Genomic DNA, 22778 nt, shown 5'->3' with positions numbered 1-22778 from the left:
GGGTCCTTTGTGGAAACAGTTTTGAAGTCTTAATTTCAACACAGGTGATTAATAGAGGGACAATTTATACTGCAAACTACATTATTCAGGACCATCATTCGTTATTATCTTTATAGTGCTGGTTAATTGTGCAGAGAAACACTTGGAATCAGAGGCAGCGACCTCTGCTCAGGCTGAGTAATGCCTTTCTTACTCCACTCCATTTGTAAGGTCATTTGTAAGTTTGGCAGTATCAGGCCCCGAACAAGCAAAACAGGATGTATTTAATCTTTGGCTTTGATTAAAGATCAGGAACCTAAAACCTGATTATTGTGTTGCGGGGCAAGATGTTCGGGACCGATAGTCAGGTTTTATTACCAGGGGCTGCGCTCCGTCGATAGGCGCTATTGATTTACCACCGGTCGTGCCCCAGGTTTGAGAGCTCTCTGGGGATCCGCGCAAGAGGAGCGTGACTCCAGGAGCAGCAGTGCAGTTTCAGAGCATGACTTGGGTAGTGTGTTTGTTTCTATTTGCTGGATCAAAGGAGAAAAATGTAAGCCACGTTCTCGTTCTTCAAAAAGTTAGCTTTACTCTCTCAAAGGCAAAATGCATGGCATCAAGGGAAAGAGATGGCATGATTTTAAGAAGCTCTAGATCAGACCCTAAAGTGGTGGGCCCTTATTCAGGGAAGTATGTGTTGAACACACATGTTTAAGTGTCCTTGATTTCAGCTGGATTTAAATATGCGTGTGGAAGTCGGCACGTGGGCATGGATGCTAGCAGGACTACTCATGTCTGAAAGCTAGGCACCTGCCAACCGGTAAAAATCTTCAAAAGCACCTGCATGACTTAGGAGCATAAGTCCCCTTGATTTCCAGCTTAAACCATTTAGGCACGTTTGAAATGTTGCTCTATAAGGTGCTTTGCTGAGTTCATGCCATATTTAAACAGTGCCATAGGAACAGCCTGAACTGTTGCCTAAAGTCTGCTCCACTTACTAAAAATTGAGCAGCATCTAATTCACCACATAACCCCACTGATTACTCAAGAAGTACAGTGCTTTATAACTACAGACCTCAGAATTTGGTCCCAACTCGAAAGGGCAAATGATCTTGATTCAGATTGCTGCTTATGACATCTAAAGAAGTATTTTAATCCTCCCATTTGCAAGATATTAGAGCTACCAAATCTATCTGCCCAGCTAGACCTACAGTTTTATTTGCCCACGGCATATTTGAATCATATATTTTTCAGATGCCGCTCCTTTAACAGAGCCCGTTTCTAGAAGGGGTACCTATTCTTAGATGTTTCTCCCATGTAATGATGTCATCTATATGCATGACAGGCTCATACCCTGAAATGTTAGAAGAATTAAATTTGGTTGGGAATTTTCCAGCCAAATGATTTTTCATCCTAAATGCCAGTTTATGCAAACCCAGCCCTTTCAAGGACGCATGCTGATTTGGAGGCAAGTCGGCAGGGAAGGTTTCTCGGCTCCAAGAGGGAAATCCAGGTCTTTTGTGCATCTCCCAGTTTGTGTAGAGAAGTGGCTGATTTCACCTCAGCTTCTAATTTCACTCCTGGGGTCTTATGCGAAGACCCAGGGCTGCAATTTCTGAAGTGGCAAACTCAGCCAGGGACCATTTAAATCTGCTGATATCTAATAACTACTTCAGGCTGTGTGCTGATGAGGACGAGTCTTTCCTTTTTTTTCCCCTTTTTTTTGTTGGTAACTGAAGATAGGTATATTAAAAAAAATTCAAACAAAAAGCTGAAGCCTCCTCCCGAACTAAAAGTGAACTTGAGACAGCACCGGTGCAGATGATAAAAACGCTCATTCTGGAGAAGGGACTGGGGGTAGAGAGCTGAGAGCAAATGTGGAGAAGGGACAGCATCAAAGACCGTTTCCAGGCCCTCCTCCACAACTTCCAAACCCCTCATCTCCCATAACTCTCTTGTGCCCACCTACCTGAACCCCCGCACCCAACCAGCACCCTTTCATCCGCTCCCTGAAGTCCACCCCCTACCCTCTTAACCTTCTTGGAGGGTAAAGCTGATTTCTAAACCATCCAGTGACTTGGCTCACAAAAACAAAGCCATCCATTTTCATTGTATGGGCAACAAATTTGCTCTGTTTCCTCTCTGATGCCCACTGTAATTCACTGCAACGCTATAATGAAATACATACAACGACCACATGAATACAAATAACAGCAGTCCAGGCTGGGACCAGAAATGATACAAAAACTTCTCATTGGAGCAAAATCCCTGAAACAAAATCCCGGAACTGAACCAAAAAAGATCTATTCCTTTGGTCAAAAGTCTAGTAGATACAATGGAAAGGCTCCATTAATTCCCATCAGGACCTAACTGAAATCAGTCCCTCAATGGTGAGGTGGAGAGAGAGAAACCTAAGATCCAGGCATCCTTCAAGTTTCCAAGCCATGGAGCTGTGGCAAGGTTAACATTGGCCCTGCAAAATGTTAGCTACAGCATTAGGGCACTTTTAAGTTCAGGGGGGTGTGAATTTGCTCCTAATGGAAGCAATGAATAAAGCAATGCACATGATGAATGACTTCATTGCCTGTTTCAGGGTAGGAAAAGTTTGTTTTTTGATTAAAGAAAAGCCAATTGATGGAGGGGGAATAAATCATTCACCCTTTACCCAGAACCAGCTGTGGCCTTGGGGCAGGGGTGGACAAAATATGGCCCATGAGCCGTATCTGGCCTGCCAACTGATCCTATCTGGCCCACTGGGCACTGCCAGGAACCCGAGGGAGCACCGTGCCCCACGCTGCTTCACTTTGCCGCAGCCAGCACCCAGCAGACATCTCCCTGCCACCCAGCTTCCTGTTGGCACTGTGGCCACACAGTCCTGGCACCAAGGTCACCAGCAGCCAGGTCCCCACAGCACGGTGCATGATGCAGCGCACCGAATAGCCATCCCCCCTGCCCGCCGTGATGAGCTGCTGCCACTGCAGCACCACTATGAGCTGAGTCCTTGCTGGCTGCAGGGGGGGGTTTGGTGCATGACAGCGGCCCCCAGCTTGCCTTGTGCAGCTCAACAGCAGCAGGCAGGATGGCTCGTTGCGGCAGGCAGGATGGCTACTTGGTGTGCTGCTTCACGCCTTGTCCCATGCCAGCCCAGCTGCTGGCAGCTGCAGTGCCAGGACTGCGCAGAGCCAACAGGAAGCCGGGTGGGCGGGGAGAGTGGATGGAGGGGGCGAAGGAGTCTGCGCTCTGCATGGCTCAGCCCAACACATGGAGCAGTAAACGGTGCAGCCCTCCCTCCTTGGGCTCCCGGCAGTGGCCAGCAGGCTGAAGAGGATCAATTGGCATCTCCCCGGTCACCCCATGCCCTTCCAGCACCTTAACAGCTCACCAAAACCCATTAAGCATTCCTCCAGGCAAAATAATTGCACCCACTGCCCTCGGGCATGGCAGGTAGAATTGGACAACGGTTGTAAGCTCTGCCCAGGGCTTCTTGGCCAGAGGACGTGCGCGTCAACATGTGCCTTTTGCCTGTCCTGGCTCTGTCTCCCCACCCCGTGTCCCCCGCCCTCTCTGCAAGTAGTGCTGCCCAGTTCTTCCCCCGCAACCACAGCCAAGTGAGGGATTGGGGAAGAGGAGCTCGTATCACCCCGTCCCATATGCACCTTCCGAGTCCCTAAAGGTACCACTGGAGGCCTGGGTTGCACTGGGAGATGTGAATCAGACCTCCTGAATGGAAAAAAGAAAGCTCCAAAACCCGTCAGTCACCAGGCTGCGTATTCTGCTTCCAAAGAGCTGCTAACAGGTCAGTACAAAGGAGCTCCAGATCTGATTTCTTTTAAACCCTTTTCCGCCTCTCTCCTTCTATAGAACTGAACTGAAAATCCCCTTCATATCCCCGCCTGGTTTTCTGATCCTTTCTTTCCTGTCATGCACAATGGAGGGGGGGCGGGGGGGTTCCTCTCCGCAGCATCATGCCCTTCACGGATGCCAGCCAAGCAGCTACTCAGGCAACCATTAGGTCTGGAAACAATCGCCTCCAACACGTGTGTCAACATAATTCCCTGCTCTCATTGTCATGCAAAAAGGCTTGTAGAACAGGCCGGATACACCCAGAATGCAAGAACAAACTAAGCTCATTATGTTAACCAGGGATCCCACAGCATCCTACCGTTCCATGCCGCCCCAATTTTCCCTTGCCGTGTAGCAAGCTGGCCATTGCAGAGAAAATCTCTCCAGAACAGAGGACCTCCACACAGCCCTACCCTTTATTGATAGCCCCACTGCAGCAGGACGATGCTCAGGGAGATGCCCCACGTGGGGCTGCGCTGCAGTGGAGGCCTTGCAGTCCTTTGCAGAGCACCCTTGTATTCATAACCACAGTGGCCCATCTCTCCTCTCCTTTGTCAGCGCTCTGCTTGGCCCAACCTACCTCCATCTCTTGAAAGGGGAATCCTGTCAAGCCAGCCTCTATGGTCCTTACAGTTCCCACTGGTACTTGAAAGACTACAAAAGGCAGATTCAATTCAGCTCGCAACAGCTAAACTTCCGCGCTGCCCTCCAGCCACAGTCCCACCTCCTGCAAACGTCAGAAGCCGTGCATGCGAGAAAAGGCACGGTGACGGGAACCGCGTAGGACAAGGCACTTCATGTTGAATAGGGCTCTTTGCTAAGAGTGCTTCAGCTCGCCTCCATGCCGCGGGGAGCTCCGGTGAGGTACGCAAAGCACCTCCAAGCACGGGCATGTAGTCAGAGGCAGGAACAGGACCTGAGACTGGAAAACTCATAGGGCAGGGTGCCCTGAATTGTCAGTTCTGTTGTAACTAAAGAACACAGTAATAAAGACAAGAGGCTATCATTGTTATTAGCAGGTACGGCAAAACCTGGTGTATGTACAACCTGGTAGGATAAGTGGTCACTACGGTCTTCATCCCAAGGAGAACGCATACAAAACACTTTGGCTAACCTGTCTTCTCTAAAAGCTTAATGATTCATTTCCAAATGCACACGCATAAATCACAATGAAATTTGCTCCTGCTAATTAGTCATCTTAAAAGGCACTGGCCTGTGCCTTCCATAGTACCCATCAAATCAGCCAGTCCTCACAAAGCCTTGGATACACATCAGCTTTTCTTGGCCCAATGAGACATAGAAAATCAACTTTTCCATTCTGCAAAATTAGCTTCTATTTTGGCAACAAGTGCATATAAGAGCGCAAAGCAAAAAAATCGTTGATTGAGTATTTTTCTCCCTCCTAGTCATGTAATTCTCACACAGCAAGCCCTTGGAACTTTTGTACTATAATCTTTCTTCATTACAATATGTCAAAAAATCATTCTTTGCTGTGTCTCACTAGGCCAGGCAAAATATATCACAGAAAGTAGAAAATGGCTAACTGCTGGACAGTTAGTCCCTCCTGGACAGTTAGTTGTTCTAACCAGGGAGCCTAGTTTTCTAATCACCACAGAAAACCACGGAAAAATGCAGAATTCACATTTTTCCATGACTTAACGAAAGCCTGGCAGTTTCCCGTGGCGAGCAGCACCAGTTCTGCTCTCTTTTATTTTTGCCATAGGTATTGCAGCTTAGCCAATCAGCAATGGGGGAAGGGGAGGGGAGGGCAGGGAGGCTGCTGATTGGCCGAGAGGCAAAAAACGCAGCAAAAATAAGAGAGAGCAGAATGGTGCTGCTTGCTGCAGGACACTGCCAAGCTTTGGTGGGTCATGGAAAAATGCAGAATCTGCCTTTTTCCATCGTTTTGTACTGAATGGAGCACGGCAAAGGTCACAGAAAAATGTGGATTTTTGTGGGCTTTTAAATGGAGATTTTTCACTTTTTTCCCCAAAAAACTAAGATCCCTGGTTATTACCAGTCCTTTGGGAGTGACAGATTAACCAGATTCTCCTGTGCTCTGCCACTTTGGGATGACTTCTGAATTCTAGCTTGAGGTTATTGGGGAAAGAGTGAATGCTTGTAGCAATGGCTGCTTGCAAGCCCTTGCAGAGTACCATGGACCGGCCTGCCCTCTGCCTCTGGATGGTAGGTGCCACACATGAGCAGCCAGCTCTGCCTTCCAACTACCGGCAAGTCCAATCTTGTTTTTTCGAAACGCGTTCAGCAAAATGCAGCTCCTTGGCCTTCCAAGCCCACAGGGACCAACAAAAGCTGGGGATGGACAAGAATAGTAAAAGACTTCCCTACAAGCCTGCTGGCCTCTGCACTAATGGAAGCCAAGGATTTCTTTTTATTGTTTCATTTAAGCCTGTACCAGCTATCAGTCACACTACTTAAAGATGCCACATTTTTGGCACACGCCGCTGCCACCCAAACACTACAGAATGAAGAGCAGGGAAGCACTGTCCAACCAAACTAGCCTAGGGATGCCTTTCTCTGTCGTATTATCTCCTCAGCGGGAACAAGCACACGGCCTCGTCTACATTCTGAATACAATTATATTCGGTATATTTATTGATAACCCAAACCAAGGGCTTCTGATAGCACATGTGCAAAACAAGGGAGTGAGCTTACCTGGATAAGAGAAATGTTGAGCAGACTAAGTCTGAAGAGGTAGTTCCTGTATAAACAACAAGAAGAAACAAAAATTGTTTAGTTACAGAAGACTTATGAGGGGCAGTCAACTATTTGGGGCTAAATGGTAAAGTTATGCATTGCTAGAGGCATTGAGCTTTAAGCTGGGGAAACAAGTGTCCCCCCAAGTAAGTGCATTTCTTTAACAGTACTGGTAGAGATCACCTTCACCTTCTTCTGGGCATGATAGTTGTCTATACTAGGCTGCCCCAATAGAACTATATCAGTTAAAAAGATATTGCATCCACAACCAACACAGTTATATTGGCATATGATGTTCATCTGGACCAGAGAACTTTGATAAGTGGCTTTACCTGGGAGCCAAAAGGCATATCCATCCTACAGACTTCTGCCTACAAAGAGATGTTGGTCAGGAACAACGGTCACAAGCTGGCGGAGGGAAGGTTTAAGTTGGACATCAGGAGGCGCTACTTCACGGTCAGGGCGGCTAGGGTCTGCAACCAGCTTCCAAGCGAGGTGGTGCAGGCTCCCTCCCTGGGGGTTTTTAAGAGGAGGTTGGATAACCATATTATTGGGGTTGTTTGAAACCAGTAGTCTTTCCTGCCATGGCAGGGGGTCGGACTAGATAATCTGCTCAGGTCCCTTCCAACCCTAGAAACTATGAAACTGTGAAACTATGAAACATGAAGGGCACATCTACACGAGATGCGTTAATGTGCATTAGCCTAAGTTAATGTGCACGAAGGACAAGCATTTACATGTGCATACCCTTAATGCACATTAAATTAGGTTAATCATACCTAAATGCAATACCTGCAAATGCAGGTATCAAATTTAGGCGCAATTAGTTAATATGCATTAACACATGTGTAGACACAACCCGGCACTAACTTTAGTGCTGGGTCTGCTCTGCCACTAGGAGGCTGGCCTGAGCCCAGCCCCAGGAAACATCCAGGGGCTGGAGTGCTGGGAACCTGCCCTGGGGCCCTGCCCCCTAGGCTCCCCACCATAACCTCCCTTCTTGGGCTTCAAGATCCAAAATACTGTAAATAGTTTTCCCCTTCTATATAGTTTCCCACTTGTAAGCAGGTTTTTTATTGTTGGTGGGTGGGCACGGTGGTGGAGGGGCTCTGTTGGTTGAGGACGGAGGGGAGAGAGGGTTCTGTTTGAGGGGAGAGGGGGGAGGGATTGGGGGTGGGTGTTGTGAGGGTAATAAAGTTTTTTTGTTTCACCCATGTGTGTGTCCTGAGAGTGGTGTTCGGGGTGGGCAGGGGGTAGGGAGTATGTGGGTAGTAGGGCAGGCAGGCTAGAGCAAGGAATGCAGGAGGAGGGGGGAGCACAGCCAGTGCCGTGGCCCCTGCTGGGGTGTGCATGACTGTCCTAGGGCCTGGGCGAGGGGGGGGCCTGCTGGGCCAGCACCATGGCCAGTAGGAGTGTGGGGTGTTGGTCATCGCTAACAGGAACTGGGCCAGGACAGCATGGCACTGGGCATTGCTGGCAGGGGCTGGAGCATCCCTGGCATGGGAGGCAGGGTGGGCAAGGAGGGTACTGCCACATGCTGACCCTGTGCTGGGCACGTAGCTCCTGAGCAAAGAAGGGGCTGGCCAGGGATCAGAGTTTCCCAGATTCATAGATTCACAGAAGTCGGGTCAGAAGGGACCTTGTAGATCTTCTAGTCTGACCCCCTGCCCTGGGCAGGAGAGAAAACCGGGCTCAAATGATCCCAGCCAGGTAGACGTCAAGCCTCCTCTTAAAGACCCCCAGGGTAGGAGCCAGCACCACTTCTCTTGGAAGTTGGCTCCAGATCCTAGCCCCCCTGACTGTGAAGTAGCGCCTCCTGATGTCTAGTCTAAACCTACTCTTTAACAACTTGTGGCCGTTATTCCTTGTTATGCCAGGGGGCGCTTGGGGGAACAAGGTCTCTCCCAAACCTTACTCGTCCCCCCTAGTGAGTTTATAGACGGCCACCAGGTCCCCACTCAGCCTTCTCTTGTGAAGGCTGAATAGGTTCAGCTCCCGCAGCCTCTCTTCATAGGGTCTGCCCTGTCCCTGGATCATGCGAGCAGCCCTCCTTTGGACCCTCTCAATGATGTCCACATCTCTTCTGAAGTGTGGGACCTAGAACTGGACAAAGTACTCCAGCTGCGGCCTGACCAGTGTCGCATAGAGGGGGAGGATCACCTCCTTGGCCCTGCTTGAGATGCATCTGTGGATGCATGACAAAGTACAATTAGCTCTACTGACCGTGACCTCCCATTGTTGGCCCATGTTTATCTTGGAGTCAATAATGACTCCAAGATCTCTTTCTGCCACCATGCTCTCGAGGAAGGAGTTTCCCAGTTTAACTTTAGTGCGAAGTCCCTGCACGTGTAGACACCTGCCAAAAAGTCCTTAATGCCCATTAGCTTAATGCACATTAAATTTAGTCGCACTTAAATGCATGTGTCATCAGCGAATTTGAACAGGCTGCTTTTTAACCGTTGTCCAAGTCACTAATAAAGAAACTGAACAGTGTGGGCTCAAGGACTGAGCCCTGGGGGACTCCACTGCCCACATCCCTCCAGGTTGAAAATGACCCGTCCACCACCACCCTCTGAGTATGACCCTTCAGCCAATTTGCAATCCATCTGTGTAGGCATCAATGCCACAGTCACCTAGTTTTTTAATGAGAATGGGGTGGAAGACCGTGTCAAAGGCCTTCCTGAAGTCCAGAAAGACTACATTCACTGCGACACCTGTGTCCAATGCTTTTGTGACCTGTAGAAGGCAATCAGGTTGGCCTGACAAGACCTGCCTCTAATGAAACCGTGCTGGTTGCCCTTGAGCAGATGGCTGCCAAGTGCTGGCAGCTGGCTCTGGCTTCAACATGGCTGCCAAGTGCTGGCAGCCATGTGACAGGAGGCTGGAGCGCCCCCCCCACCCCCCCCAAGCGGCCACAGGGGCACATGGCAAGGCTACAGGGACATGGGACTAACTTTAGTGTGAAGTCCCTGCACGTATGGACACCTGCCAAAAATTTCTTAATGCCCATTAGCCTAATGCGCATTAAATTTAATCGCACTTAAATGCATGTGTAGCCACAGAGGCTGACCTTTGCCCAACATAACTGGGCTAGCAGAAGCCCCTAGAGTAGACCAGAGGCCCACCTTTTCCTGAAATACTCTTTTGAAATGGGATATGGGTGATTTTTGAAAGTGTTGCAGCCAGTCTGTAGCACACATTGTCCACATGGAAGAAGTTATTTTGACTTTCACATGCAAGATCTTGTTGTCCCCAGGGAAGTGAAGGGGTGTCAGGAAGGAAGCTCTCCCTCCTTGTAATCATATCCCCCTCTGTAAATCATGCAAGGCAAAAGCAACCAGTGTGATACCCTTTGAAAGGGAGTCAGCTGCACTTACTCCATCTCGACTCGTTCCCCAGTGCTAGTCACTTTCTAAAGACTTGATCAAGTTTGCCCATTCTTGTATCCTTCCCTATAGATTTTGCTCAAATTCCACATGCAGTTTTAAGGGCTTAAACACCTGGCAGGTTTTATATGCGAGTAAATACATCCCCTGCTTCAGGGAACCTTGCAAGTTGAAACACACAGGGCCAGACCTGCAGCTGGCCTGCTGAAGTCAATGGCTCTACCTTGATCTACAGCAGCCTCGAGTGTGCTGCATGGTGTGATCACTCACCACAGAAGGAGTAACTTAAAGATTCTGAAATGACCTCCCGATCAATCGACATCAGAATTTATACTACAACTTTTTCCATGCATGTGCTCACAAAATGCATCCCAGGTATCTTTCCATGTTAGCAATTAAGATAATTTCTCCAGCAGTTCCTTTATAGGCTGAGAAACATCCTTCCTTCCCCTCCAGCTGCATTATCTCTCAAGTAATTTGCTCTTTAAACTCTTTCTCCTCCTCTACAGACTTCCACAAATATGATGCCCCACTATAAGCAATGGGGCATATTAAGGTTACGTGCAGCAAGAACATCCCTCAGATGAGCAGCAGAGTTTGCTTCAGCAGCACGGGCGCCTTGCACAGAAATTATCCTGCGGCTCCAGTACATAAGGCCTCGTGAAATAATCCTGCTCCTGGAGGAGTACATTGGAAGGCCTCAAGTCTTACAATACCCCAAGGAGGGAGGTCTCGTAACAACTGACTCGGAGTTGCTATCCTGTTGTTAAGCATGCTATTTAAATGCATTGATTTTGGAAGTCTTATAACACAGATTCCAGCTCCTTGTTTTAGTCTCATAAAACGCTGGACAGTTTGACTGAGTAATAAACTTTTAATATTAGATTTGTTTCCCCCTGATAGCACAGTGGAGCAGATGCAACCAAAAACTCTTAAAGGAAGAGGCACCATTCAAAGGGCAAGGTGGATTCCCCTGCACTCAACCAAAACAGCTGCGGGAAGAGAAGGGAGTCCATTTAAATGAAGGCAAGCTCAGGGTGCAGACAGATGACAGATTAACAGCAGTATAACTTGCACTGGTTTTATATGCTGATGTAAGTAATGCTGGTAGACAGACAACCAGCTGTCCTGAGATAACACCAACTGAAGGCTGCTATTGCAGCTGGTCTCCATAGCTCACCCAGGATGAAATGGCCTAGAGCTGAGGACACATTACATGCACGTTAGTATACACTCTACCACTACATAGTTACCTCTCGCTATCTAATGTATAACTTCACACCAGAGTAGAGTGACTTTCACTGGTGCTGGGCTGAATGCTGTGCGTCCGCTCCACTTCTACACCAGCATCAAAATCAACCCTGCTGGGACCATGGCACAAATCTGCGCCCTCCCATTTGCACTCATGACCATATGGCGCGTGCACAAAGAAGGCTAAGAGAGGGAGACATTCACAGTCTTAAATTTGTTAAAGGTTACTGCAAAGTGATATAATATAAACTGCTTCCATCCAGTGATGGAGTACAGAAGTAACAGGCTTAAACTGCAATTGGAGGTTTCAGTTAGACATTAGGAGACTTTTTCTAACTGGAAGGAAAGTTAAACCCTAAAGTAAATTAACTAGGGAGCATGAGCGATCTCCATTGCTGGAGATTTTAAGAGCAGGTTAGAGAAGCATCTGTCAGAAATGGTTTTGCTCTAGTTGATCCTGCCTTGGGGCAAGGGGTGACCAGACGACCTTCATGAGGTCCCTTCCAGCCTTATTTCCTATGAGTTAAATGTAAAGGGTAGTCAGGTAGCAGGTACCACGGGTAGAGCCGTTATCACAATAATCTTCCCAAATCTCCAGAGAACATCCCTGCCCTGCAAATGCAACCCTCTGGGACCGTCGCCAAGGAGTTCGATGTTTGTCATCTTCCCATGGGGAAAAAAAACGGGTTCCATTTACAAGCACAGAGATTTCTTTTCTTTCCTCCTCCTCAGCAAAAGGTTTGTCCTTTCTCACCTCCCCATCAGACAGAGGAGCTCTGGCAGCTGGATTATGCCTTCACAGAAACACCTTTGTGCTCCTTTAGCATGCAGTATATAAGCAGTGCTGCCAGCAGAGCAGAGGCCAGGCTAGGGCCCAGCTCCTTTTTGGGTACCACTGCTGGCCTGGCAGAAGTGAAAAAGCAGTAATGATGCCCTTTGAAAAGTCAGCGAACAAAGCTCTGCGAGAAGATCTGCTGAGTACAGCGCTCCTGTTTTCACATGGTTACTTCCAGGAGAAGTGCAATTTAAGGCCCTGAACAAGCCCGTCACTTGAACATGCATGCCAATACCTCAGGTTGCCCCACTGACTTCAGTGGCCTGTGCACATGGTCTAAGTTACGTGCCACCTCAAATCTAGTGAGTGGAGTTTAAAGTAAAGGCAAATATTTGCACGCAGGGTCCATATGTGAAGTCACAGGGAGTTTGAGCCCCACTCACCTATGCCCCTCGTCACTTTTACTTCCTTGGTAAACTTCAGTCAATTCCTTTCTATAAACTATTAATAAAAGGAAACACACTTGGGGTAGACCAAATCTGGCAAAAAATAGCTAATTATAAGATGCAACTAAATTCTCCTTTGCAGCATCTCTACCTTGTAGCTCCAGAATAAGCAACCGTGTACATCGTTTTAAAGGGATATGACCGTATTCTGCCGACCTTCCCATCCTGACCTGTCACATCCATGCGGTTGCTGTATCCTGGTAAACCAGTTGTCACTGTTTTACTCCGGAGCTGGCTGCGTTTCAGTGGTGCGTGGATGGAAGATTATACTCGGTAAGTGCTTTTGAGAGGAACGGCACTGTGTCTATTCTAAGTGCTAATTATTACTGCTAAACCTTACTACGCACAGAGGTCAGCGCACTTCTAAAAATTCCCTGACTGTTAATTATTTGTCTTACAATAGCACGGTGAAGTCTCACCTGAGACTGAGGTCCTCTTGCGAATGCCCTCAGAGTAAGAGCCAAACCTTGCCTTGCAAAGCAGCTTACAGTTCAAACCTTGAGGGGTTCTCCACCTTTTTAGACTCAAGGCCCCCTTTATAACTATTACATTTAGCGGCACCATCTGTGGGTGTGGGCAGAAGGACCCCCTCCCTTTCTCCATGCAAGGAAGATACCCCCCGCCCTTCCAGCCTTTGCCCTAACAAATGAAGCCCGAGGGTACCCCTCATCCAGTGGCAATTGTATCCTGCCTGCGGTGTCATTCCCATTTCACAGACGGGGAACTAAATATAGAGAGGTTAAAGCAACATGTCCCAGGCCAGACAGGAAGCTAGTGGCAGAGCCAGGTACTGAACCCTGATCTCCTCCTTCCCCAGTTTGACTCTCTAAGCGGCCTCTCCAGGGCTCCAGTTCAGGATAGTGAAAACTTAACTTTAACCACGTGCTTTAAGGGAATTCAGGCACATGTTCAGTCCTATCCCAACCTCTGGCCTACACTCTGTTTTATTTGCAGGTGTTCTGGAGGGCCGCTCTAGTACAAAGCCTGTAAATACAAAGCATGTAGTAACTGGCTGCATAATTTGTATTTGGCCAGCTTGAAAACTGACAGTGCCTGGCACCACCCAGGGTAAGTACTGGGGCATAAGGGGAGCTGTGTAGAGGCCCCTTAAGAAAGGGGCAAAACCCACTTAATTCTTGCAAATAACATTCCAGCATCAAAGCTGCTTATGAACCAGCTGCTCCCTGTGGCCAAGCACACCTTGGCTGAACTCTGTAACATGCTGCCCACGCTCACTCCCAAACTGCCTGGCTTCAGACTCGTTTTACGGTGAAGGCAAGTGTGTCATTTCCTATGTCACTGAGCTACAGGGCTGCAAGGCAAACCGGGCATTGCTAATGGGAAACCACTTAACATGATCTAGAATAAAAGCAGAGATCTCCTCTAAGGGGCTTATAGGAATTTCACAATGTACTTCTGGCAAACAGATTTGTGCTGTGCTCTCTGCAAAGCCTTCTTTTCAGGGGCTTATGCTATGTGTCAGCACTCTGCTTACTGATGACAAGAAAACTTCCTTCTCATTAAAAGAAATCCTCATCCTGAGCTTGGGGGATGAGCAGGGCAACAAGTTAGTGCCATGGTGTACACTGGAGCATAATGAATAGCATATCAGCTACTCTAAGTGTACACACTTACCGGTGGCAAGTACAAAAAGGTTCACCTCTTTCATCCCAAGGCAAGCTGCCTTGCATGCATCGAGACATCAAGAGGTAGGGGTGTGCATCTGGACCAGTTCTCAGCCTTTTTAGACTCAAGGCATCCCTCCGAAAATAATAACTCTTCCTTTTCACACGTTCTATTGTTCACTCATTTCACTCCATTTTTGACTATGGAAAGATAATACAGCTCTTTTCCTATTGCAAACATCTCAGAAAGACCGCGGCAGGTCAGAATGCTTTTAACACTATGGATTCCTTATCTGAAACCTCGGGGTTTTGCTTGTGAATCATGTTTGCACACCTAACCATGCAAACAGCAACTCACAGCACCCCTGAAAGGACTTCCCGGCACCTGTAGGGTGCCACACCATGGATTCAGGCAGTTATCTTGAAGTTTGAGCTTTGCTTCTGCCCATATTTATCCAAGCTTGCCTCTCTCTACGCCCAAACAAGCCAACTCAGCTGTGCTTCAGAACAATCTCTGCTGAATAACATGAAGCCACAAGATCTTCCAAGGCTAGTGGTTACCAGGACTCTCACAGGCAAATAATAATGTTTGTAAACTTTTAAAATTATGGTTGGGGGCATTCATTCATTAGGAACCAACCATGGTGGATCTGTATAGCAGGTGCAGCTGCAAGGAGAAGCTAGAGGCTGTAAGTCTATTAGCACTGCTTTGGGAAGGTATTTGCTGTTTGTACAGCACCGAGCACAACCGGGGTCCTGGTCCATGGTGGAGGGCCCTAGCTGCTACTGCAATGCCAACTTAGCAACAATGTTAATTAAGGGAGCTGGGGACAGTGGGCCAGGCAAGAACAAGACACAGGCTTACACACAGGACAAATCCTAATCCCTTTTTTTGGCATCCTCCGAGAAGCCGCATGGCTGGGATTGAGCACTGGGCTGGGAGCCAGGAATTCCTGACTTCTCTTCCCATTGCTGCAGTGAAAGCCTGTGAGAGTACTTTGTACTTGGACAACGCATTGCAAACGTAGCTCAGCCAAGCTCCACGACCCCCTGGAAGTCGGTAAGGATCAGCCCCCGCGTCTACAGAGCTTACGCAAGCTCCCCACGAGCGAGTCAGGGATGGACTCCAGCCCCCAGGTCTCCCAATGGCCAAACCCCATTCTTGTCAGGCCTGCACACTTGGACCCAGGGCCATAGCCTGACCTGCACAGCCAACCCGCTGCTCTTTCCAAGGCTTTCTTAAGCCTTCAGCAGTGCCCAAAACACTGCCCGTGCCTGGATCCCCGTGTGGCTAGCTCCTATCACTCGATCCTCCTCCTCTATAAGATTAGGAACAGGAAAGATCTGGGTAACAGGGCTAAGACAGCACCTCTGGTAACTCTGCCTGCTTCCTGACCTCCCTGTTTCCCGACTCAGCTGGCTGGTGGATTTTGTTCTCCTTCGAGTCCCCTGGCTCCCTGACGCAGGTTGCTAGACTTCACGTATCCCTTGACCCCCTGGGTTCCTCATTTGGATTGCCCTAAAATCCAGTTGCCTTCCCTGACTCTGCTTTGTATCCACATGCAAATATTAGATATTAGGAAAAAACTCTCTCATTAGGAGGTGGTGGAAGCTCCATCCTTGGAGGGATTTAAGACCCAGCTCTACAAAGCCTTGGCTGGGATGATGTAGCTGGGGCTGGTCCTGCTTTAAGCACGGGGTTGGGCTAGATGTGACCTCCTGAGGTCCCTTCTACCCTCATTTCTATGTTTCTACGATACAGTTACCTGGATCCCCAGTTGGCCCCCAGGCCTGCCTGCCCACATCCCAGCATTGACATCACTGATCTAAAATTGTCAAACACACAGCCTGTGGGTCGGATCCAGCTTACTGGCCCGGGTCACCCAGCCCACAGGCTTTTGCCCTGGCTCTGAGCACGGTGGTGGGGCTTCCTGCACAGCCCCAGAGACGGCAGCATCAAGCAACACTGCAGGCAGGAGCTTTGCCACCGTGAGCAGAGCCAGGGCAAAAGACTTGGCTCAGTGGGCTCCAACCACGGCGCTGCTAGGGCTGCCTGTGCCCCAACTCTCTGCCCGCAGGAGCCAGGCATTGCCCACGGTACTGCTTGGGCTGTCTGCACCTCAGTTCTCCATGGGACGCGGGCTGTTGCCATACGCGTGCACGCACAATATTCGAAACCTCTACTCGCCATTAAAGACTGTGCCCCTGTTGAAGCCACGAAGCAGACTTTTAAGATCGCTGCCCAGGCCTTTGGGCCTGCCAGGAGACCTCTGGTACACAAGAGTGATTCCCAGCTTCCTCCTCAGATAGGGCTGATTTCACACCCCTCCATCAAGCCACAAACACTGCGCTACCAATTCATATACAACGCCCAGCATACAGATACCAAGGAAAAGTTTTTCATACATTTCATAGACATTTGGGCTGGAAGGGAGCTTGGAAGATCATCGAGTCCAGCCCCCCACCCCAGGGCAGAAAGTCAGCAGGGGTCATAGGACCCCAGCAAGACCAGCAGGATAAGCATCCCAAGTTGGTCTTCCTTCACTTTGCTTGCAACCTGCAGCCTTCATTGGCCAGTCGATTTGTTTCAACTGAAAAAAAAAAAAAAAATCAAAAAACCAGGCCTGGCACATCATTCGTTCTTAAAAATCAATAGCATCTCAGCAGAGAACTGAACTAAATGGCACACAATAATATGATGCAGTTACTGTATGAGCAATTGCTTTTCCCAAAGCAACATCTCGCTGCGATGCGTCGAGCTACAGCTGAGGCTTCTTAAACGGGACACTCTTGTAGGCAGTGTATCGTGCCGATGAAATAGCTTCCAAATTAAGAACGAAGCCCACTGAGCAGTGCAGGGCTGTGCATTCGTGGCGGTGGGGTACTCTGCAGTAGTGATGAGACTGCAACTTGGGTTCCTCCGGGCCCTGAAGCAGCCACTGGATCCTCATATAAGGCTCCAGACCTATATGAGAGGCTAGACAGGGACAGCACGTAGACAGGTGGGCTCAACGCCACACTGCCATTCTGGATCCAAAGGCAAAGATAAGCAGTGACAAGCAAAGGGATCACAGTATCTTAGTAGTCATCATACTACAGGCTAAGCCATTCCAAAATCTTGCATGTTCACATTTGGGAAGAGTATGGAGGGAATAGGATTTGGGACAAGTTGGCAGAAAAACTCCATAACTGTGTCCCTTTATTTTATTTTTTGCTCTGATAAGGAAAGTTTTTCTCAACCTTTTTAGACTTGAGGCACCCCTGGACAGACTCCAGGCACACCTCAGAAAATGCCAGCTCTTCCTTTTCAGACTTTTTTTTGACAACAGAAAAATAATAGAGTGTTTTTTTTCTGTTGCAAAGAAATTAGGGGAAAAAACACCATTATGGATTTGTTTGACATCACTGGGTTTATCTCGTGAATCGTGTTTGCAAACCTAACAGCGCTAACATTGTGTAGCCCCTTGAAAGGACTGCAAGGCACCCCGAGGTGCTGTGGCACCCTGGTTCAGAATCACTGGGTTAGGACATTATTAGGATACAATCACTGGGTTAAGAGGTTATCCCACCCTACCTTCTCTCTCCCAGTGCAGGGCTCGTCCTTCCACTATTCAGGCATTATAGCCATCTCAAGACTGAAAATATATGAAAATAGTCCTAAGGAGACTACCCCACACCCAGATCCATCCCAGTGCAGGCAGGCTCCTGGCAGGCCACCTGCCCTTCTTGCATGCCACTACTTTTGCTGCCCAGGCCACCCTGAGTAATTCATCTCAGATCTTTACATCACTCAGATATTTTACAGCTGGATGTGGAAGTGCATTGCAAACTACCTTAGGTGACCCTGGATGTATCCAACCGCCCTATTGCTTTCGTTAAAACTCGGATGTTTCTAGCTGTACGAGGCCCAGCTACTCGGCATCCAGTGGTTCAGAAGGGGGTATGTTGGAAGCAACCCCCTAGAGCTCTTGGGAAGGGGAAAAAAAACCCCATCGTGACCTTGCATTTGCTTATATCCAATTGTCCGGAACATCATCTTTTGACTTGATGTTCCTCTGAGGGCTACTAGAAGCAAGTGAGTCTCTCACGGGCAGTTGGTTTTGTGAGAGGGAATCACCAATATTCATTTTGTCTGCCGTACAAGACACGTCTGCAGCCTCGCCCCAATTGGGGATGTTAGGGCACTTTTCTGATTCTCGGGTTGTTGTTCACACGGACCCGGTTGCAGGGGGGTTGCACTAGGAGACAGCCAAGAGCCTGCTCCCCTTCTGTTGACTGCGGTGATAATTACCAGCTTAGACAGCTTATTTGCAGAGATGTAACCAGTGCCACCCAGCAGCTGAATTATTTCCCTGGAGGAAGCAGAGAAATGGACTTGCAGTGTCCGCTGTCACAGCCTCTCTTCCTTCTGTGACTCCTGGAGCAAGGCTCATTTGTTCTGCCACAGCAGCCACATCTTCTGTTCGCCGGCCAGGCCCAGCTACCTGAGCCTGCTCCAGCACAGCCTTTCATTTCATTTCATTTATTCAGAACTAATTAAAATCCCCTGTCCTGAGCTCTGGGCAAACATACAAATTCTACGTAGGGGAGAAAAAAGTTCTACACTGAACAAATCGGGCCCTGATCCAAAATTCCCAGAATCCCCAAAGTAATGCATTCATCCCTCCCCACCTCCTCAAGGGATAGACGCAATGAATCTCAGCACTCGGCTCCTGCAGGCAAGGTCAAGGAGTCCAGCTCCAAAGCCAAGTGTCGCTCGCGTGTAAGGGGGTCTACAGCCCCTTCTGGTTTAAGATAGGACTAAGCGGATCTCAGCTGATGCCATACCACAGGAGAAAGAGGTCTGAACTATGCAAGGCTCAACCCATATAAGCCAAATCACATTGGTTTCTTCTGTAGAGAAATGCCAAGCCTCACTAATTAAGGTCCTAACTAGCTGTAATGTCATGCCTCATGCTTCCCACCTTCACCACGAATCCTTGAATGCAGACAGCCGAGCGGTTTCTTAAAACACTACACTTGCCCTCTGGACATCACTATTAATTTCAAGTCAGAGCCCGTCTTTCTCAGATTAATCGCTCCGCTAGACCTCTTTCACAAACGACACCACCGGGATGTGACCAAAACCAGAAAGTCCCTTTGCTCTGCTAGGACCAAGCCATGCCAGGAACGGGTATTCGTTTCCCCTTGGAGCGTCTGCGACAGATTTCAGGTGCCCTCCTACAATCTGGATGGTCTCATGCTCGATCTCATGCTTTCTGCTTGCTCACATCCCCGTTAATACTTCAAGTGGCAAAGTCATTTCTCAGCCAGACGCGACCCTGTACGGCAGGCAGGCTGGCACAATTCTGACGGATGGTATTAGGAGTTATCCTAACGAGTGGCCGTAACTTGTCCCCTTGAAACACTGAGTCATAGACTACAGTTTCCTGCATCCTGACCCTAATGACAACATGTGATCGTAAGTCCTATTCAACCCCTCCTAGTGCCTCTGTTAAAGGAGGATGATGCTAAGGTGTTTGGGGTTTTCTTTTTTAAGTGGGTGCACATGGCCTGACTGAGCACTCACCGCTCCAACTGAAATCACTGCATTGAGAAACACTGGGCCATTGAAGATGCCAAGCTGAGGAAGGATGTCCCAGCAGCTGAGCTATTAGAAGATGGAAATTCAAGACTTCCTGTGTGGGTTTCAGAAAAATCACTTCATTTCCCTCAGTCCCCCATCTATGGAGCAACCCTGATTCCCAAAAACAGTGCAAGGCCAAAATTGCAAGATCCTCGGATACTACAGCAGTGGGAAGCACCTTGGACAGACTCACAGTTATGACCAAGCCCTTTGGTGTATTCCCACATGCTCCAAACCTGCCAATAAATTCCTGAACCAGGACTTTTACCACCGTACCAACTTTCTTTCTTTTAAAGAGCTCAACCCCATGCAGCACAATATACTACTGCTTTTCTTTTTCAGGTTCTTGTTAGGGTTCGCTGGCAATGCAGACAGGCTGGGGTGGTGTGGGCGCTAAGGTATACAGTTGACAGTCCAGGGATGGCAAATTTGATGCCGGAGCAGAAGCGCTCGTGGTGCAGCCATGTCTGAATCCAATGAATGAGCAAATTCCGCTAAACACCCTACCACAAGGACAAGGACACAAGGGAGAACAGGCAGTCTAGTAGTAGGTATGACTGAAGATGTCCATCGGGTGGAAGTGATATTTTCCAAGCGGCACAGGCTTTGCAAGTTTTACTGCTCTGCGCTAGAGCTTTCTGCCGATGAGCTCTGTGAAACCCAAGATCCACATGGACGCTGACACCCGAGACACTAAACTTTAAGGTACCAGAGCTCTCAAGAGAGTCTCAGTTAAGCCTGGACACCAAGATGAATTTATAATCCCACCCCACTGGAACTTCGGTCATCCATACGGGACATCGGTCCTGCTCATTCAGTCTTGAGCTATTCAGTTACGTTAATACAAAATCTTCTGAATGTCTGTTCATCCAGAGGGCCCAGCGGGATGCTGGCACCAGGCGTATCCAGGCTAATCAGGGATCGGATCCCCCGTCGCACATGTTTTCATAGCAGGAAATAGGTCTACTGACCTGCTCCATAATACGCACTTTGGGTACTATATGCTAGCCAAAATGACCCACCCTTCTGGCTCAAGGCAATGCGATGCCTACTTACCAAACACTGAGCGGTGCGTTCAAGACAGCTCCTGATCAGGTCTGAAAATGACTGCATAAGCAAAAGCGCACAGCCCCACCTCGCTAGCAGCTACACCCCATGTGTACCCGAGATCAACCGTTTGGTGAAACCCTCTCTCTTTGTCAGGTCAGCGTCTCATTAGCGCAGCATCAGTCACTCCCCTCCAAGCAGTGGCCTCCGTTGTGACGCACGGCTACGCCACGGCCTCCTGTGCTTCCACACCTGCACAAATGCCAGAAGAGACAAACATTTTTCATTTTAGCTCCCGATGGATCCGGCAGTCTCTTTGGCAGACTGAACAAAGGAAGGCATCCTGTCGTGATGCTTTCTGGCTGCTTTTCCACAGCAGCAGCTCTTCTTGCGAAGAAAGGACAACCTTCTTATCGAGGTGTCTCGCGTCCATGCTCCCAGCAGGCCCTTGCCCCCAGCAGCGTCCTTCTGGGAGAAGTCAGTTGTCTCCCTTCAGGTTTCCCTGCCCCTCTCTGTGCATCCGTTTGCCTGGCTCTTGTCCTCCTGTTTTGTCCAAGCTGTTTCCCTTCAGTTTGCAGCTCTGCCAGATTTCTCGCACGGCATCTCAGCTGTCCCCTGTTCAGCCTTTTATTTTCTTTGATTGGCTATAATATAATCCGTACAGTGTCTTTCATAGCAAACTTCCTTCTCTGATGCTATCGCCATGCGGGAGATAATGAAATAATCCAAGGCAGAGAGTCCCAAGACCTGCTTTAAACAACTGGTAAGAGTCCACTACCAAGTCTTGCACCTGCTCCACAAAACCCTTTCACCCTTTCCCTAGGTTATGGCTCCCTGAACCGAGTGCAACAGCAGGCAAAGACTGTCAGTTCAAATGGGTGCTTTAATGCATCTTTTAATTTATCACTCTCGCATTTCCCCTCAAATTACTCCACTACATGCATCCCTTGCTTACCCTTTGAATTAGGAGATTTAGGTTGTCTCCCTCATTAAACCAATTTATTCTGAAGAAGCTCATTCAAGTTGTTCTGCCCAATCCATTCACCAATTTTATAACACCACCAGAAGAACAATACCCCAATCTGCCCAGCCTTTGTTCTGGTATTTGGAGTAATCTTCTCCTTGGCTGATTTGTCATGGCTGCATCTTGATCTGTAATGTGTATCTGTAATAAAAGCAATATCTCATTATGCGACACCCATCTGTAAGGCACGGGCGCCAATTTCTTTCCCATTACACTGAGGCTTCAGATTTTCTGGTAGTGCAAATACCGCCTGGGTTCATAAATGCAGCCTGTCCGCAAGGAACACTGCACAGCAAAGTTAAATCTGAAGTCTAATAATGGGAAAAAAAAGAATTACAAAGAAAGACAACAAGAGCGCCACATCATGTTATTACAGAGGCGGCCTCTTCATAGTCAAGACTACAATCAGGATCCTTTATCAAGCTTTACCCCTTATATTAGCTCTTCCTCTTATGGCTTTGGCTTGAAAGACTTGCTTGGTCTGGAAAATCCCAAGTGTATTCTTCAAGACAAAAGGGAATGTTTTACAAAGAACAGAGAATATTGAAAATGTCCCCCAAATCATGAGATTTTATACACGCACGCACACACACATATACATATGTCTAACCAATCTCATGCTGTATGATATCTCAATATACATACATATGCATATGTATGTGTGTATGTATGTATGTATTCTTCTTTCCCTTGGTATTTTTCTGGATAATTTTCTTTTCGCTTTTTGCTTTTTCTGTGAAGTACTGAGGCATGCTACGAATGTGCTCCCTTTCCAGTAGCTACTTAATAAATTTCTTCTTTTGTTTGCTTTGCAGTTTACAGAAGTGTTTTATATAGTCCGGCACGGGACAGCCAGCCTGCTGAATAACACTAGCTACACTTCGTAATAAAGGTTTGTCATCTTCAGTAAAGAAAGTGAGCGCTTTTCCTGTATGTCCTGCTCTCCCAATCTCATGATATACGATATCTCAATATGCATATATATACACATTGAGATA

At 48.2% G+C, this 22778-nt stretch overlaps 1 protein-coding gene across 2 annotated transcripts in view; it reads right to left on the bottom strand.

Moving 5' to 3' along the window:
- The window catches only part of SEMA5B (semaphorin 5B), a 310450-nt gene that overhangs the window by 185640 nt on the left and 102032 nt on the right, over positions 1–22778 (bottom strand). For both annotated transcript variants that reach the window (XM_019522582.1, XM_019522583.1), the window contains exon 4: positions 6499–6544. In XM_019522582.1, coding sequence (XP_019378127.1) covers positions 6499–6544 — 46 coding nt within the window. The remainder of the gene's footprint in view (positions 1–6498; positions 6545–22778) is intronic.

This window comes from Gavialis gangeticus, unplaced genomic scaffold (genome assembly GCF_001723915.1).
Source record: "Gavialis gangeticus isolate Ggan-Ray unplaced genomic scaffold, GavGan_comp1, whole genome shotgun sequence".
NCBI lineage: Eukaryota > Metazoa > Chordata > Crocodylia > Gavialidae > Gavialis > Gavialis gangeticus.
Note: the sequence above shows the minus strand (reverse complement) of the source record. Positions and strands in the feature narration are given on the sequence as shown.